Source organism: Anas platyrhynchos, chromosome 14, assembly GCF_047663525.1.
Source record: "Anas platyrhynchos isolate ZD024472 breed Pekin duck chromosome 14, IASCAAS_PekinDuck_T2T, whole genome shotgun sequence".
Lineage (NCBI taxonomy): Eukaryota > Metazoa > Chordata > Aves > Anseriformes > Anatidae > Anas > Anas platyrhynchos.
Window position 1 is genome coordinate 18,942,351 of NC_092600.1, and position 19,937 is coordinate 18,962,287.

At 34.7% G+C, this 19,937-nt stretch overlaps 1 protein-coding gene across 6 annotated transcripts in view; it reads right to left on the minus strand.

Annotated features, from left to right (window-relative positions):
* Positions 1-3,698: 3,698 nt before the first annotated feature.
* GABRA1 (gamma-aminobutyric acid type A receptor subunit alpha1) overlaps positions 3,699-19,937 on the minus strand; it is a 43,023-nt gene continuing 26,784 nt past the window's right edge. For all 6 annotated transcript variants that reach the window (XM_013098850.5, XM_072023270.1, XM_027464376.3 and 3 more), the window contains exons 7-10: positions 16,853-16,996; positions 12,267-12,419; positions 9,417-9,619; positions 3,699-6,522 (exon numbers count right to left, since the gene is read on the minus strand). In XM_013098850.5, the coding sequence (XP_012954304.1) occupies positions 6,214-6,522; positions 9,417-9,619; positions 12,267-12,419; positions 16,853-16,996 (809 nt within the window). In that variant the 3' untranslated portion in view covers positions 3,699-6,213. The remainder of the gene's footprint in view (positions 6,523-9,416; positions 9,620-12,266; positions 12,420-16,852; positions 16,997-19,937) is intronic.

Here is a 19,937-nt window from a genome sequence, read left to right on the forward strand (position 1 = left end):
ATTATGAGTAGTTAAAACAGCTCTAATATGGCAGTATGAAACAATTTTTATGTAAGACTCCCACACTGTTGTGGGATGTACACAATTACCTTTTGGGAACTGTGTCCCTCATATCTCCATGCCTGCTTTAGCCCGCCTGACAGGAAAGAAAGGAAGCTGAATTTCATGGGTGGCTTTTTTGCTTGTATTTAGAGAAACAATATCAAAGGGGGGGGAGGGGGTGGAATCTAAAAGGGCTGCTGAAACTAGTGAAATTGTACCATTTTCATCCAAAAAGTAGGTGGTGTCTTTTGTTGCTTAAAACCTATTCCAAAATGTTACTTAAATATTGCTTAAATTTTTGCCCCTATGGCTGGTACTAACAATTGGCAGAGATATCTCTACTTCTTTCTCTATTTGTTCTTTCCCTTATTGAAATTGTGCATTCATTTAAAATGATCCTTGTCTACTATGATTTTTTTATGTTTTTGTAATATTTTCTTTTTTTTAAGAAAAGGTAAATACATGAAGAAAATAAGGATCTTTCTATTGTAGACTCACTTGTTTTATTTGTGATTTTAGATGACCATGAAATATTTTTTGTTTCATTTTTTTTTGATGGAGTTTTTCATATCCTTGTGGAAAACTTGTTACATTAATAAATGTCTACAAGGGAGAAAAAATCCTAGAGGCTTATTTAGAAGTGGTGTTCTGCTGCTGCAAGCAGTAATCAAATAGGAGCTTTAAGTTTTTGATATCTTCTCTGTTTTTAAACACCTTACATTAATTACCTAGCGGGGGGATGTAAAACAATAATGTAGTAAAGCAATCATGTAGTAAGGATGGTGCTTTCTGGGCAGCAATCAGCAAACTGCTTCTAGCCAAATTCAGTACCATAGTCCTAGTTCAGGTTTTAGGCTTGTACAACTTGAGTTTAATTGTGTCCTTCATATATGAAAGCACTTGGAAAGAAATTTTTCCTATCTGTTTGTACTCAAATGTCCTTGTTTGGAGTCAGAGTCCAGCAAATACATCTTTCCTCCCTTGAGATTACATTTAAAAATCAATGTAATTTGGTCAGTCAGAAGAAGATTTTTAGGGAGGTCACATCTCTAGTTTTTGGGTGAAATTCCTGTACCAGACAGCTGTGCTGCAAGTGTAGAATCTACTCAGAGCATCTTCAAGTGCCCTAGAGCAATTGAATCAAATGAGTTTACCAGTACCTGTGAAGTCATCCTGCCTGTTGGGATGGGCCTGTAGCCTGAGTGAATGAGCCTATAGAAACTTGTCATTCAGAGGCTTTTACCTCTCTCATTGTATTGTACAGTTTGTAATCAGATGTAACCTGACAGCAACAGCTTGACAAGCTGATAATACACTTCACTAGCAAAATTCATGTGCTAAGAATGCGAACACATTTATATTTAAGCTGTCTCCTTTATGCATAGTAAGGTTTTTTTTGTTGTTGTTGTTTTTCTTGTTTTCCCTTTTGTGGAAAAGGAAATTCCTATTACCCTATCCCTATTACATCCCTATTACACAAAGTCTGAGATCTTGAGATTTTTTGTCTTTTAAAATGTAGCCAATATTTTTCCAGCCTCTAAGAAAAAGTTAAACTTTCCCCAGTCAATTAGTCCCCTAATTTATTTGGACAGTCATTTTGATACAAAGCCAAAGCTGAAAGAATTTGTCTTATTATTTGCTCCCCGAAGCCTGCATGCCCCATTTTCTGACTGTTAGTGTTTCATAAGCTTTTATTATTTGCCATATTGGTGGAGAATACGAGGAGTTAAAGAGAAAACAGTTTTTCTCAGGTTACCCATCCGTCAATCCAAGCAAGCTAATATAATTAATGTTTTTTGTTTTTTTGTTTTTTTTTTGTGGTTTTGCTTGACACTCCCAATATTAAACATCCCATCAAAACATCAGAGTTCTTTGCCTTTGTTAAACCTGTCAATAGGTGTGGCTTATGCACATGCATTTCTGTGACTAAGACTGTATAAAGTATGGCTGCCCTTTGACACTGACTGCTGGGGCTGTTGAACCAAATGGCTACCAGGTTGCTGATGGATGCTTCAGCTAAGTGCAGGTATGCACTTTGATAGCAAGTGAAACACTTATTCCCTCAGCCAGACTTGTTCAGCCTGCTGTACTAGTGTGGCATTGAGTGTAGCACACCGAATTACCACTTGAGATTCTGATAATGTGATCAACCCCAGAAGATCAAGACAAGTAGAATGTACATCAAAAGAGGTTTATTTCTGTAACCTAATGATTAGGTTATCCTGGCCTGTGGACATGGTCTCCTTCATCATCTCTCCATTTCCACGAGAGGTGGCTTATGACTGAGAGAAAAAACATTTTATCCTCTGCCAAAAAATAAGGTTACAGAAGGAGACACCAGCAGATTTCAAATTGAGCTAATCTTGTTCTCCCACATTTTTTCAGTAGCTTTCCAGAAAAAATAGAGGATTTTCCCCTATTGATGTAATATCATAGAGCAATGCCACGTCGGGGTGTCATTCTGGACTGTCTGGTGACTGCATTTGTCATCTGGCAGAGCTGTTTTTCCACTCCGTGAGGCTGAATGGTGCTATATGTTTTTCTGAGTCAAGTCCTGTTTCATCTTTGTATTTTTCACTCATTTTACTCAAGTTCTCAGACATTCTCAAGAATGTCTGAGCAGTGATAAAGGAGGTGGGGGAGTCTTCATGTATGCTCTGCATCTGGCATGTGAACACAGGAGGTGGATGTTCGGTGTCACTTGCCACTTCCCTACTCCTCCAGAAAATTCTGTGTGGGTTTCCATAGGGATTCAGCTCTGCGTAGTTAGGAGGAGGCAAGGAACAGGGATTCAGACTGCATAATTCTCTTTTCTCAAAATAGAGGAAAGCAGAATAATTTATATATTTATTTATTTATTTATTTATTTATTGAGTGAGTGAGCCCATACTAATGCTATCTTTCCTTCTACTTTGGTAAGTTGCTTTGTGAGACTTAGTTTCTTAAGAGTGCTGTAAATATTGTTATATACATTTATGAGAGTCTTTCCTGTTTTGGATCCTTTGAAAAATGCCTACCACTGGTTGTTTTTCTTCCTCTACATAAGAGCATGAGGCTTGCTCCCAGGAACTTTCCCAAGAAAATTTGAGGGCTGAGTGCACTTGAATGATTTTTCCTGTATCTGTATTCTTTTATGTGGAAAATAAAGACTTGTAGTATTTTTAAACTATACATGCACATGTCTAAATGCTATCCCCATAACTCATTAAATAAGTGAAATAGTGTTATTTTATACCACCTGAGGTCCTGTCCTAACAGTCTTTCTTAGACCTTAGATCCATATTTATATGACATCTATAATAAAAAGGTCCACATTTTTACTAATGGTCTATCAGCCTGTTTAGGTGGGAGAGATCATATTTTATTCTCTTCCTACCACATATCATATTCATTTTGTGGTACTAAACCTCACCAATTGTTCATCAGATTCAATTCATTGCTTTACTGGAAATACATAATGTAGACTGAACAATATTTTTTGAAAGTCAAATCAGATTTTGGAAATATTCCTGTTGAAAACACTGAACAAAAAATTACAACCATTAAACTGCATTCATTACAAAAAATCCACACAAAGTTTTTTGAATGAATAGCTGTTTATACAGCAATGCATTGCAAAAAGCAGTAACTAAAGAAAACCAAAGTAAAACATTCACTTTCATTATTGAACATTTTTAGCTTTATTATTATAATAGAATTACAGTCTGACATAAAATAAAGAGCTTTTGCTAAACTCTGTAAAGCAATACATGCTTCTGCCATAAACAACCTCTATTAGATTTAGGTTTTATTGCCACATCACTGCACTGAGGTGCAATAAACATTCAATGTCATCTTTTTAAAATTATCCCAGGAGTAAACAGAAACTGTCCTCTATAAGAGTGTATCATTATTTTCAAGGAAGACTTACTATTATTACATGGTTTAGCAAAGCACTGTAAAAAAGCTACATTGAATACCTTATCTTTGATAAATTCTGCAATCAAGTTTGTACAGTATAATACTATTGGCATAGACTAACAAACTAAGAGGTGATATTATGCAGTCATTGCATAGCAAAAAGCAGACTAGTTAATTAATATTCACATCTAATGTGCAAAATGCAGACCAAAAGGTAGCTATGAATTACTAGAAGGATAAAATGCCATAAATGAACACACTAATTTAACGCCAAAAATAACAAGATAAACAAGTACACTGAAGTTAAAGAGCCATAGTTTATTTTTTCTATACATATATCTACACATGATACCAGAAGATGAAAACATCCCCTTTTAATAAGATCCAATCAGATAACTTATCAAGTTTAGACAGGACTAGATGTTAGACAGTGAAGCGTTAAAAAGAATCAAAAAAAAAAAAAAAAACACACTAAATAAAACATTAACTATTTCTTTTCTTTTCTTTTTTTTTTTTAACATAGAGAATGTCAACTTTCTGATTTATTGAGAAAGTTTATAAAACATTGCCTGAAACACGCCTATGAAATTTGATTTTCGTTCGCAGTTTCTCTGGAGGTCCATGTAGTATTGTTTTAAAATTCATTCTGTACCATGTATTATGGTTTTTGAATTGATGCTTGCACCATCATTCTTCCCATCTCTTTGAAAAATCTTTATCTGAAATTTTATTTCTAAGAATCAGCAATAGCGATACTGTCCAGATTTTTTTAAGGGAGCACAGTACCTGTAAAATGGACATCTTGTATTTAAAGCCCTTACATATTGTTCCTACAAATATATTGCTACAGTAAAAATGAAATGTTATAAGTTTACTCAATAAAATCTATTTTCCTGTACATTCTTTTGTGTATGACTTCTGTTTTTGTATTTAATGCTACATATATTACATCACTTATTGTTAACAGTTATGTATCAGCAAATATAGCAGTAATATACAGATGAACTTCTGTCTTAATATTTCACCATTTTTAACCTACCAAATATAATCCCTTCCTTTATTATTTATGCATGACCTGAGCAGACCAGTTGGTAATCTAATAGTAAACATCAGATGACATTGTCAAATCGCAAACTACTGTACACTTAACCACTTTACAAATGGAATTAATTCCAAGCACTTTCTATGTATTTTTTTAGGCTTTCCAGTACCAATACTTTTTTCTTCATCTAAGCTCTAAATATGTTTTATTGAGTGTTAAGTAACATATTAAGAGCTAAGAGGTGAATCCTAAACAATGTTTTAAGATCAAAAGTTTAAAAAAGTAAAAAAAAAAAAAAAAAAAGTACAATCTCATGCTGCATATTTACATATATTATTTAAATACTATATTCTGTCTTTCATCTATCCATAAATTTCAATCTAAAGCTTTTTTAATGTATCATTTTATAAAAGAATACATTCAACATCTAGAGCTTGCGACTTTTTTTTAACTCTCTAAAACATAATGATGAAACCTATCTGTAAAAGCATCCAGGATTTTTTTGGATTACACAGGAGATAGAGGGGACTTGGGATATGCACTTGATTGTGCAACTCTTTTTAAATCTAGTCTAGTGACAACTCAATGCTTAGAACAAGACTTCAGTAAAACAGCAGATTAAAGCATTTGTTACCATTAGATCTTATGTGCTATACAGTGATAAACTGTACCTACAGTGAATAATTTCCCTTTTTCTTTAAAGACCATTTAATATTATAAATCAGGTGGTTTGGAGTATAGAAGGGACAAAGGATTAAGAAAATAACGTTTTATGTTATTTCGGCAAGGATGTGGCAAATGGGAAGCTTTACATCCTTGAAAAGATTATAAACAGCAGTTGAATGGTACAGCATAGTATATGCAACATGGACTTTGTAAAGAATACTATCCTGCTCCTTACAATCCATTGAATAAAAATATCTTTTTCATGTCCATATACAATATCTCTTGGGGACAGTCAGTACTTAAGGTATCTAAAATGCTTTCCTTTTTTATTATTAGATCTTTCCCTTTTTAGGAATCAGTTTGTTAAATTATATAGCATGTATCGTTCTCTCCCTTGGACAAAGGGTTTTTACGTATACGGATATATTTTACTTCTGGTTAAACGAAGAAACCTTTATTTTCTTTAAGACAGAAGCAATGAAGCAAATGGGAATTACTGTATGTGAAAACTGAAAGCAATTCCCAGAGCAAAAGACAAAACAGAGCTAGATGAATAAATGAGGTTATTGGTGGGGAGTTGGGGCTTTCAACTGGGGCTCCCGGTTTAAATAGGTAGCCCAGTAGACTAAATTAAAGATTCCAAAAAGCAATGGGAAGGCTATTCTTGATAGTCGATCAATTTTGCTGACGCTGTTAAAAGTTTTCTTGGGTTCTGCAGGTTTTGTTTCTGTCTTAACTTCTTTGGGCTCTATTGTTGCGCTTTTAGCAATGGTTGCCAGCCCAGGGTCCCTTGCAATATTAGGGGTGTAGCTTGTAGCTGCAGCTGTGTATGTGTTGTTTTTCTTAATGAGAGGATCCTTCACTTTCTTTGGCTGAAGAAAGAAGAAAATATTTTATTCGTACTGTTTTCTCAATAGATAACAAACTGAAAAAGCACCATGAGCTTTTGCAACAAAAGAAGAAGTTTATACCACAAATTGTGATAGGCTCTAAGGAAGAAGCTAGTATTTGGGCACACGACTCATGCAAAATATTTAGATGAAGATATGGACAAAATCATCAGTCTGGATTACTTGTATTAGTTAAACCAACGTATGTGATTGATAAACTATAATAAGGACTTGTACTGATAGCTAGGCTTACTGATACACAAAATTACCTTTAATGGTAATTAGCAGTGATGATCGACTCAGAATTCAACATTGCCTTAATCAAACAAACTTGACCAGGCCAAAAGCTTCAAAAGACACTTAGTTTTTAAATGTAGCTTTTCAATGTTTAAACAAATAATGTTTTTTATAACGCATTCTCACACAGTTCATACATAAAAATATGCAATACAAATATAATGTGATCATGCACTAAAAGAATTAATTATTTAGGAATAGGTAAATCTACTGGTCTTTTTACACTAAGGATACATGCCAGAAGCATATGAATTAAGGAAAACAAAATTGAAGTTCATGTTTGAGTGTTACAACTGGTTCCTAATGGGTGAAATGTCATTCTGAATATAGGGCCCGAAATAGCTGTTCAATTTTTTAGTCTGGTATAGACCCAGTAAACCTACCTGTATTGCTAAAGCAATAACATATTGGAAAGCTTTCAGTGGTGAACTATTGGAAAGAGTATCTAGATTTTCAAATTGGTCCTTGTGTTTTCTAGTATTTTAGTTAGGAGAGAAAAAAAAAGTCTTGTGTGGGGATCAGCTGGAATTCAACTGTCCAGGTTGCAGACAGTCTGAACCCTTCTTCCAGCACTGCACAAGGATAAATATAAAGAGATATACTAGATGGATAAGGAGGTGTATAAAAAAGCACCATTTACGAGGAAACAGATTTAAAAAAAAAAAAAAAAGACTAGAGGGAGCTTAGAAAATCATTAGGCAGTGTTTGCTCCAAAAACCTAAAGCAAATGTTGATCATTTAGTCCTCTAGAAGGTAAATAATAATGCTATGGATAAAGAGAAATAGCCACATGTGATTTTTTTTTTATTACATTATTTCACTAAACAGCAAACATAATTCTGATTTCAACTTGCACCTATCCCAGGGAGGGAGTGTTGGTTTTTTTTTGTTTTACTAGTTATAACAGATCAACTATAGATATATAGCTGTATAAACAAGCCAGTAGTTGGCTTTAGTATAAAAAAAAAAAAAATCTTGTTCAAGTGGTGAACATTTAAGGAAGCAGAAGCGTTTCTTCAGGACACTTGAGAGTATGCAGAAAAGCTGCAAATGCATCCAGACAAGTGGAGAGAGGCTTGTAGAAGCATGACATAGAGTCCTGCACAGGAAGGAAATATGTGAATATTTCCTGAATATTGCGTATTTAGTGTTGTTTTTTGTTTGTGTGTTTGTTTATTTGTTTGTTTTGCTTTGTTTTCCCAAAAATAATATTTTTATTTGAAACAAATGAAGTGGCTGGTAATGGTAACTTATGCTACCAGGTAGGCTATGTTCAAAAGGCAATATTTAATATTCAATTATTATGTTTTATTAATACCACCTATTTTATTAAAAAATAGATATCATGAAGATAGGGGCAAAAAAAGAAGCAAATAAATTAATTTCAGTAAAGTAAAAAAGTTCATCAGTAACTGAAAACTCAATATTAACAAATTGTCATGAAGCTCAATACCATACTTTTAAGTTATTTCACTTTGTTCCGCAATACTTTTACATTTGTTCTCATCTTGTAAATGTCTTAATTTTATTTCTGTTCTCGCATGGAGAGTCTTATGCGACTAAAATAGGGGACAAAAAAGATAAAGAATATTTATATATAGGCATACATTCCTGAATTAAACACATATATTCGCATACCAATGAGTAACATCTGCTCCTTCAAATATTTATTCTGCTGAATCTCTAATCTGTGAATGTTCATAATAAGTAATTAGGAAAGTTAAAAGTCTCTTTCAAGATCTCTTAAAAAAAAAAAAAATCAAAATGAGCTTCCTCACAGAAGGAGGTCATGTGATATTTCATAGAAAATCAGAAACTTTCTCTTTCATCCCGTGTGCAACCCTCAACAGTTTGATGCATATGTGATTTACAGACAGTCTAATCCCATACCAAAGGAGTCAATGTGATGTCCTTCATTTCCTTGAGGAATGTGTGGAACAGGATTACAGAATGACAGTCAGTGCTTTCCCCAGAACAATTCAATTTCTCCTATATGCTAAGAATTAGGAATAACATTTTTCTGTTAATAGGGAAAAAAATAGGAGGCAAAGGAAAGAAAAGGCTCTTTAGTGATCATGGTTATACAGTAACTCTCTTGAAGTTTAAGTTGGGGAGCCATACAATATGAAAACTCTCAAGTACTGCAGTCACAAGATTTTCTTTTACGTATATATTGAGGCATGAACATTTTCTCTTGATGAAATATTAGAGAACGAATTGCCTTCCCTTTAAAGAAAAAAAAAAGTGTCTCCTTCCTGCTTATCTGCACAAGTTAAAATCCCAGAGCCTGTTCGCAAAAAATGTTTTTTTCTCTATGAAAAATCAGAGACTATGCATATTTTTTATGTTAATAATAGCACTAAATATCATCCAGAGAAGAAGACTGCATATTGAGGTACTCAGTGTCTAAGCAATTATTCTGTGTGTGTGTGTGTGTGTGTAGAAATGCTGTGTGGGTTAACATGAGGAAACTTTTAGAATAACTATTTAAATTGCACAGGAGCTCTAATAGGCTAAAATATACAGAGATCATGCATGACATAATATGACCTGTTGGAATAAATATTAAGTGGTGTTACCTTTTCAGGAACGACACTTTTGCCATCCCATGCATAACCTCTCTTTGTGAAGTAATTCACTGTTGCAAATTCGATGAGTGCAGAAAACACGAAGGCATAACAAACCGCTATAAACCAATCCATAGCAGTGGCATAGGCCACCTTAGGTAGTGAATTCCTTGCACTAATGCTCAACGTAGTCATTGTTAGGACAGTTGTTACTCCTGAAAAACAAACAGTTTTTAGGTCTTTATATGAGTGGCTATATTTTGAGTTTCAATTCTCAACTACTACAATAGAAGTGAAACCCTTATTTCTACCCCTAATTTTTGTAGACCTCTCCACTTAAATTCACTTAAAATCAAATTTCAATTTCTGTGGAAGTTGCAGGTTCTTTGTAACATCTCTTCTATACCTTTTGTTCTTTGACATTGTTTTAGTACAATGGTATTTTTTTTTAAACGGGGATAGAAATAATATTTTGCGTTTTGGACTGGATTCTACTTTATGCTTCATGGAACTTGAGGAATTATTGTTGCTGTTCCTTATCCAAGCCCTGTGAATTGCACTGCAGATTTAAATATTTCATATTTTTAGTTCTTTCTTGCAACAGTTCTAAGATAATAAAATATAAACCTTAAAAACGTATTGTTTTCATGTTACTCGGCCTCATTAATGGTAGTTTATGTAGCATATGTTCCTTCAAACCTATACTCAAACATACTAAGCTTTATGTGATATATTCCATATATTTAAGTTGATGGCTTTAGAGATCTGTCCTTTTATTTACTGATTCACTGAAAATAGCAAAGAACTTATATAAGAACAGTAACAATGCTTTTGTATTTCTGATATCCGCTTGTCCCATTGCTGCTGACGCTTTTTTCCTTAGCTGGCAATGGAGCTTTCAGTAAGTGGCAGGGCTGTGTTGAACTCATTCTGCCTACAGCAGCTTGAAAAAAATCTACAAGAGTAGGCTAGATGTTTACATCAAATCGTATGTCCACAAGTTACCTTGACAACTGCAGTGTCACATATTGAATGTGCTTTGCTTGTACATCTTCACTGCACTGAGTATTATTGAAACATGCAGTGGTCTAAAACAGGGCAAATAATGAACAATGTATTTATGTACTGGTGTAAAGAACTTGAATTTTTAGTGCCTAGTGAGGAAGCAGTTTCTTTCCCCAAGAGACAACCTCATCTCATCTTTGACTCATTATTAGCGAGCTTATATTTCTCTTATGTAGTAGCCAAGCAGGTTTTATAATTTATATGGTCTGTGTTAGTAAGAGTGGGCTAAAATATCTAAGCTGTGCTTCTGTATGTATACACGCATGCAAAATATTGTGACATTTTTTCAGTCATTAGGAAATGAAAAAACCTATCTTGTTATGTTACAATAAAGCAAATACAACAATATTTACTAAATAGTGCCTTCTAAGAGGAAAATTTTGAGATATCTCAAGATAACAGCTGCAACATCATACAGTATTATTTATTATTCATTATGAGACTGGAAAATTTTGTTCTCCATCTAGGGACAATGAAGTATGGCATTGCAAAGTGCTGATCTGACATTTATTTTTAAATGGCATACGCAAAGAGAGATAAAATAGTTACAACTTCAATAGCTTTGAGTACAGAGGCTCATAAAAGTCCCAGATTGATTCTCAGTGATAAAACTTCTGAACTAATTTTAGACATTAAATCATATTATGTAAATCAAATTTAATTTTCTTGTGCTTTAAACCATTCTTTTGTAAATGCAAATCCATACATCTACAGAAAGTCTTTACTTGGTTCATGAGGTTTAAGGTTATGCAAGTTATGAATTATTTCCAGAGGCTTTGGGAAACTAAAGCAAAACTATGAAGAGAGCAAGAGAAAGGTCAATACATATAAAAGCAGCTCTTGTTCAACAATAGCTGAACAGTGTCTGCATGTTTCTCAACATCAGGCCTTGTTATTCTCTCCAGTTTTGCTGTGTACACTGTAAATACATAAACTCTTTTCAGCAAAGGAGAAGGGCTCATGGCATCTTGCCCCAGCACTGTCCCAACGCAGGGAAATGGGTCTAAAACTCCACTTGGCTGTGTGTTTTTCCACCTCCTCTGCCAAAGATATTCAGGCCTCCCACAAAAAGACTAGGTCACATTTCAGAAATCTTAGGTTCTATTTTCCTTAACCAGATTTGTTATATATACATATAGATGTATATATACATGTGTATATATATATATATATATATATATATATATATATTTTAACCATGTGCTTGACTTGGATTAATAGCTTCAAAAAACATGCTAGTTGTTTTTTTTGTTTGTTTGTTTTGCTTTTTCCTAATTTTAAAATAAGTGTTTACAGGCAGCAGTTAAAACACTAGGGACCAACTGTATAAACTTAGAATCCCTCAGACTTCCTTCTTACTGCATTCATTAAGTGCATCTTTTCACTGCTATAAACCAAATAGATGATCTCTGATTTCAACAGGAGACAGCAGCCTACAAAAGGTATTTTCAAGATAAGAATTTTCAAAGGACCAACACCCATTGATTAAAACTTTTTGACAATCCCCGCCATGAAAGCCATTGCCATTTATCAGAAATGTTTTATTCATATATTTATTGTTTTGGAAAAGTAGAATGGGAATAGATTGTTTGAGACATTTTCAGGTCTCTTTTTACAGTCAGTTTAAAAGCTTTGGAACTTGTATCAGCTTCTGATGCATCTTCACAATGGAACACGTTAACTGTGTACAGACTCCTCCTGTTCTCCAATATCACATTACACATAACCAGTTTTATCACAAAATTTCTTAAAATTATCTGGCATGTGATTGCCAAGGAGTTTATAGGTCTTTCTTACCAAATACAGTTCTTGCTGGAACAGATTCTCTGTTAAGCCAGAAGGACACCTGTGACAGTATCACTGTCATGATGCATGGCAGGTAAGTCTGAATGACAAAGTAACCAATCTTTCTCTTCAAATGAAAATGTGTAGTCATAACAACATATTCTCCTAAAAAACAAACAAACAAAAAAACAAACAACAAAAACAGAAAAAAACATTAAAGCTTTTATAAATAAACAAATTACAAGACCTTATAGGAACTCATTATATATATCTAATTTTATATAGTTATATAGTTATATAGTTATAACTATATAGTTATATAACTTTCATTGTAATCACTACTATTATAAAAATAAGAAGACCCCAGATCAAATTGGGTCAGCTCTGAAGAAAATATTTAATAACAAAAGTTCCACCATTTAATAATAAAGTTCCACTAATAATACAAAACTAGATAGTTCTGGGAAATGCTAATTAAATTAGCATCCTTTTCATCTTCTTCACTGAGTACTAAATAAAAGTCTGCATTAACTGGTGGCTGTTTAGGCCTCTTCTGAAAGGTTTTATTCCATTAGGAGATGGAAACACACTGTAACATACACATGTAATCATCAAACAATGACTGAATGGAGACAGGAAGTCAGAAATGTTTCAGTAGGGCCAAGCTGTAGTTGTAATTGTTGATGTGATTATGTTTGTATTATCACTGTTTGTGCTTTATCTGCTGTGAAGATTAAGCATCCCTATACCACTAATTCAGTACCTTACTAAATTAATATTCTCTCCCATAGTAAATGGCCAACACAAGAATAATGTATAATATTTTCATTACCGGTAACTTTTAAGGTGCTCTAAGAATATATGATCTGGGTATTCCAATTACATACAAAAGGCATCTTAAGTATTTATATAACTCTATAAACCATTTCTTCCAGAGGACAGCAAATATTTACAGATATTATTGACAACATCATTGAAAACAGATTTTGAGAAACAGTATATAGACTGCAAAACCTATACTTGTGACATATTGTTCACCGAAGATTGATTCTTTATTCAACAGACATTAGCTTAGGAAAGAAACAGGTGGAAATGTGACTGGATGAAAACCTCTGCCTAGATTAGAGACGATGTGAAATTGCCATTTCACATTACCTGGAAAAAGACTGTTGCACTTGTACAGGAGAAGAGACTGGAAAGAGACTGTTGTACTTGTACAGGAAAAGCTTAAATTGGATTGAAAAACTATGTCTAGACATTGACTGCTTATGTACTAAGCATGTCAAATGCCCTTTTCTTTAATTCAGAGTGTAAAAGAACATTCAGTTGAACAATATTTCTCAATATATAACCCTGAGGAAATCTTATTTATAAGACGTGACAATACTCCCTGTATGTTTTAATATAAAATAGAAGTCAGTAGCAAAGGACAGAAAAGAGAACCAATTAAAAATTGAGAGCTAGAGCAAAGGACATACAAGGAAAATCTTTCAGAAAATAGGACTTCAGGAACAGCATGGGGGGCATTGACTTGATTATTACCCATTATTCTGTAACTTTCACCAGAACAACCAGCAACAGAGATTATAGTTTTCTGAAGGGTGCCAGTCTTAGCTAGAAAAAACAATAATTAAATTTCATCTACTATGATATGTCATGGGAAACTATTTTAATGCAATCAGATATAAAATGTTCACAATGATGTGTCAGAATTAATTCAGTGATTATAGCTGGCAAGCTAAGAATATAGAGTGAACACACCACTCTGCTCTGAAGCTTTACTCAGCTGCTTAAATTATGAAATTATTTTTAACCCCTGGAAATTGAGAACAAGATTTGAAGCATGGAGGCAATTTAAAATACAGGGACTACTCTCATCTGTTAAGAAAATAGTTCTGAGCTAGAAGTCAGTTAAAGGTAATGCCATGAGCATCTCAGGCAAAACATAGACCTAGAATAATTCTTACAGTTCAGTTATAAGTCAAAAACATTTTTGTAGGTCTCCAAAATACCAGTGGACTGGAGTCATTTATTAGAATATAATACATCTGTAATGGGACTTACTTAAATAACTATAAGAGACTAAAACACTCCAGTTATTTATGGAATCTTCAGTTTCTCATATTTTGTCTTTAATTAAAATATATGCTCACGTGACCACTACTGACCACTGTCCAACTTCCAACCAATTCCTCTTCCACTCCGAGAGATGGGGTTGCTCAGCCTGGAGAAGAGAAGCCTCTGGGGAGACCTCATTGAAGCCTTTCCATACTTGAAAGGGGGCTTATAAAAAGGATGGAGGATCCTCTTTACTCAGATAGATAATGAAAGGACAAGGGGGAATGGTCTTAAAGAGGTCTTAAACTAAGAGATTAGACATTAGGAGAAAATTTTTCATTGTAGAAGCAGTGAGGCATGGGAACAGGTTGCCCAGAGAAGTTGTGGATGCCCTGTCCCTGGAGGTGTTCAAGGCAAGGCTGGATGGGAGCCTTGGGCAACCTGAGGGGGATTGGAGCTAGATGATCTTTAAGGTCCCTTCCAACCTGAAGCATTCTATGATGCGTGAATAACTAGATTGTAAAAGCATTTTAGTCTTTGAAAGATTATCTTGAAGACAACAACAATTGCAGATCTCTTTTCATGAAAAAAAATCAGATTGTATTTATCTTGTTCTAGACCCCGAACAAGAAAAAAAGACCCTTTTGTCAGATGAGTCAATCTCCATCCCTCTAAAAACAGGGAGGGATTTCACAGTTTTCATTACGTATGTCATGCCTTAAAACAGAGATGATCAGAGGATAAAGATGTGCTGGAGGATTGTGTTGAGATAGCTGCCCAGCTATTTGAATGTGGAGAAAGGCCATTACTCACTTCTGACCCTGCCACTATTTTGGTGAGGGCAAATGTCAAGAAGCACTTTTCCTTGAGATATTGAATTTGCAAACAATCAATGTTTCTTCCACTGTATATGCTTATCAGGTCTTAATTTAAGAGAATTGCAAGTTTTGTACTAAAATATAACAGGCTTGGTTTTAGTTTTGATAATCATTGTATTTAATTTTTTGTAATGTTTTACTGCATCTAAACAATAGCATATTTGTTTTAGTAAATAATAACACTTCATTTAACTTTATGGATTGGCATGGTAAAAATTTCAGGCAGAAAAAAGGAGGCAGAATTCAAAACTATGAAATATCATGGGCAAAGGAAATGTAATTTAGTTACTTCATGGAAATATATAAAGAATTCTTACACTACTTAGGTTTGCCTTAATTCTATTTAAACACCTATTTTCTGACTATCTTACGAATTTAAAGGGTGCTTCTCACAGTACCATCTAACTACCATGAATTATATCTGCTATTATCTGTTCAGTTTAAATATGTTCCCAAGTTGGAGTCTTTTCTGACTGTCCTGCTGCCCTTAAAATGCATCGGGTAAGCAGGGAATTGGCAATGAGCGCAAAAGGGCAGCCATGCAGGTTGCTGTGGTCTCTCTGAGCGAACAGCCTCCGAAGAGAAAGAGCACAGAGCTCAGGACCCTTGCAGTCCCTCACAAATCACACTGACTTGCCAGGAAAGGGCAGGTGAGGTGAATTACTGGCTCCAAAGAAATCAACAGGAATATTTCTGTCTGTGGCCAGGCCAAAAGTTCTCACTGCTTTTCTTTCTCTTTGACCAATGCAGACCTCAGTGCTCAATAATGAAAGTGGTGAATCTGTGGAAGCAGTTGTGTTGATAGTTCTTATGTGAAGTCCTTATTTCTGCCATCCCACTTACTTTTACGATTACATCAACAGAAGCTTCCAAACAGTAACCTCAATAGTGGTCCACTGGAAATTTTAGTCTATGAGAAAATTTGTTAGCTTAATAGGCCACATGAACATATACTGAGAAGCTAAATGCTAAATAAAAAAATCAGACACAAGTTAGGGTTCACCTTAAAGTGACTCACTTTCCTTTAAATATTTGTTCACTTTATGAATGACAGATTAGAAAGTTTGGCATAGGCAGGTACTTCTTCAGTTCCATTACAACTGCAGGGACAGTCAGAGCAATACAGCTATGTCTAATGGAGTGCATCCCTCTGATTTATGGAACATTAATTCCAGTCAATACTTCAAGATCTTGTTCATGCTCGAAGTTCAGTTTATTACTGTATTCAGATTTTTGTGCCTTTCCAAAGTAATAAAAAACTATCAAGCAAACAAAACAACAACAACAAAACACACCCAAAGATTAAATTTTGAAACAGCAAATGCAAAGTGCAAAATTTTTTAGCCAGCTTCAACATCACACTTAACTAATACTTTAAACAAGGACTATATGGCTGTATTTGTGTATCTCAGTTTTAATTGTTTTGGAGTAAAAGCTAATGGCAGCATTAAGGTACCGAAATACTATGTTTGGATGTTCCAAATGTTTTGTTTTGTTTTTTAATTTGGTGACATTTTTTTTTTCACTTTCTAAATACCTCCTTACGAGACTATATGCTTTTTTTTTTTTTTTTTTTTTTTTTAGCATCTTATTTCACTGCCTCCAAGAATATTATCTTTGAGATCTCATTTTGCTATAAACTGGTAACCCTTTTTCACAAACCTGTACTGGACTGAACAATTCCAGAGTCCACAGTTTGTCCAAGCAGGTCATACTGGTTCAGTCGAGAGCCATCTTCAGCCACAACCACTGATCTTGCAGGTTCCCGTGTCCATTCATACACAACCTCTGCTCTGGTATAAGCATCTAATTTAAAACGAATACATTGCATTTCAGCTTTTGTCCATCTACCGCCATATGTCTTTAACAGAACAAGGTTTTGAGCAGTACTCTGAATACTTAATACTCTGTAATCACTTGTAGAAAAACCATGATTAGCATACTGGAACTTTCTGATTATGGGGAATATAAGTGATTTTACAGGTCTATCCATACTATGATCAGCTAAATAGCTGCTGTAGGGCTGGATTAAGGTTCGCCTTCAATGACATTGAAAGTCTTGCTCTCCCTTACATCATTCCCACCTATATAAAATCTGAATAACCAGAAGGGAGAGTTAGACATGGAATTTCATGGTCATGCAAGGACTCCAGCTCTTATTCTAATTTTTAACTACTATAAAGATAGACGAGCCCCACTATTTTTAATTTGTGGTGGTTTGGTGGTGTCTGGGCCACTGTCAGAAAATAAGTCCTTTTCAGAGTAGCTCCAGTGACTTCTCCTTCAGCCTGGCTAGAACTCTCCATTTTGTCATCACCCTCTCACCGTGCCTTTGCTGTATAACAAGTATAGCAGATAGTTCTGAGGCTGCCTAGGCTCACATGAGTTTAAATCACAGTGAATCTATTTTCCTGTCTGGTTATTTCTGCGGAATGCTCACACTTATTCAAGTTTACATTTACTGAAGTCCTAAAAAGAGCAAACAAAAAACACTGTATTTTCCAGGCCCAATTAGTCTAGCATGTTATATAGATAATTCAGTAGTATCCTACATATATCATCCAAGTGTTTTGTGCTGTTATTATTGTGTTATTTCTGTTACTTAATGAATTAAACTATACATAACATTTTTTACCTTAGTATTGTAATATTCTTCTGCCATTTTGTGTGGTCTGCAGTCTGACAGCTCTTGCTTTGAGCATTCAGGGTGGGAGTTAGTTGTCTACATACAGACATTGAGTGTCATTCTTGGCACCTAGGAGTATCCAAGACATGTATGGGACTGAATGTGTGATTAGAACCTACATAAAGCTTGCACCCACCAGAGGCAGCTGGAAGCCAGATGGGACATCTTAGGACACATAAAATCGTACTATAAATGTGTGTATAGGTGACTAACTGACTCCTACCTGCAGGATGAGATTTTCTCTGTGTGCTTTCAAAACAGGCAAACAGGAAAGGGAAAGTAACAATTTGATTCCCTTGACCTCATTTGTGAGTTAATAATTTTATCGTATCAGTGTAAGAGATAACAGTAATTAAAAAGGTAGTTTTGAATGGAGTGTGCTGGTAAATTAATTGCATGGTATTTGATCCCACATTATTTAAGTGGAAGGTTACTTTTGCCGTTAGACTTCTTATTCCCTAAACACTATAACATATACTTAGGTCTTTTGGAAGCAGTGGTAAATGCAGATCTACTTCTTAATAACTCTGACCTTAAAAATAATAGCCACAGTAAGTACAAGAATTGGCCTGCTAGTCTAGCCAAATAAAATTTAAAAAAAAAAAAAAGAAAAAAAAAAGATAATATTAATATTAAACTTTCAAGCATTTTACTTGTTTTGGATCACAAGAGTAGTTTGGAAGAGAGGGGACTGATTTCCTGAGCTACTGGGAAACAGTGGATTAGGAGTCAGAGGGAAGGCAGCATGCTCACCAGTGCTGGAAATGAGCTCACCCCACCAGGTTCACTTCTCCATTTCCATCATGGATGGTCTGTTCTCCCTCCTACCTTCAGCATCCAGTTGACACATTGCATAAGTTCAACATACCCTTTTGCTCCTTTCAGTGCTGCTTTCCAGAGTGGCCTTAGTTTTAAACTGACAATCAGATTTTTGTGGGAAGAGCTGAGGACAGCAGCTGCCTTTCTGATTTTGTTATGCCAACATATGGCTTTTTGTTGTTCCAGAAGCCTCTTTAGCATTTGTCACATTGTATTTACATTGGAATAACCTCTAGCTCAAACTGCTATTTTGGCAAATCATTTTAGCCTTGGAGCTGGGTCAAGCATTTGTTGGCCTCTACAGTATGGACAGAGTCCATATATGCCACTCCTTCAAATGTGAGGCTTTTCTGAATCCAGCTTCAACAAGAGATGAGTAATAGTGGAGGATATGGAAAAACTCTTATCCAATTTAATTCAAAACAAACACTGCTGGGCAAACACTACCTTGGGGAGCTACTAAGTCTGGTATTGTAATCTGCACAAAAAGAGTGTCTTTCATTACAACTGAAGGTCTTTTACAGTAAATTCTTCAGTCCATTAAGATGAATTTTATGAATTGCTTTAGTTGTTTGATAAAAACGTCAAAATGTATTGAAAGGAGATTCCTACTGAAAATCAGCAATTAAATTTAAGAACTGTTCTCTTTTTATATGTACAACCGTGAGACCTGTTTTCACTTGCCTGAGTCTAGCCATTTGTCCAGTGGGAGATAGTTCTATTTGTATCAATACCTAAGTATTCAGATAGAAATATTTTATAATCTGATAACTATGTTGTATAATCTAATGGGAAGGATGGGAGAGACCCATATTTAAGGTCCTCTTTTGGACGGTGAAGTCCCCAAGCAGCGATTGCAGTAAAAGCAGGTTGCGGAAGGCACTCCCCTAGATTAGAAACTCCTTTTAAATTAGTAGCAGAAAGCAAAGGTTCCCTGAAAAGACCTTGATCTTGTCTCATGGCCCTTCCCAGCATTTGGACTTACTTGTTTTGTTAGCTCCTGCTAAGAACAGCTGTCTTGAAGGCCATTTGTGTTCAAAACACAAAAATACTCTAAATAGCCTGTAAAATATAATGGCCCATACCTGCATTCTGAAATTAGAATCTTAATATTCACCTCTGAGTCTGGTGTAGAAAATGATATTTCATTTAGAAATAACTCTGTGGGTTTTTTTTGTTGGTTTTGTTTGTTTGTTTGTTTGTTTTTTAAGAAAATAAATGTATATAACAGTAAAAAATACA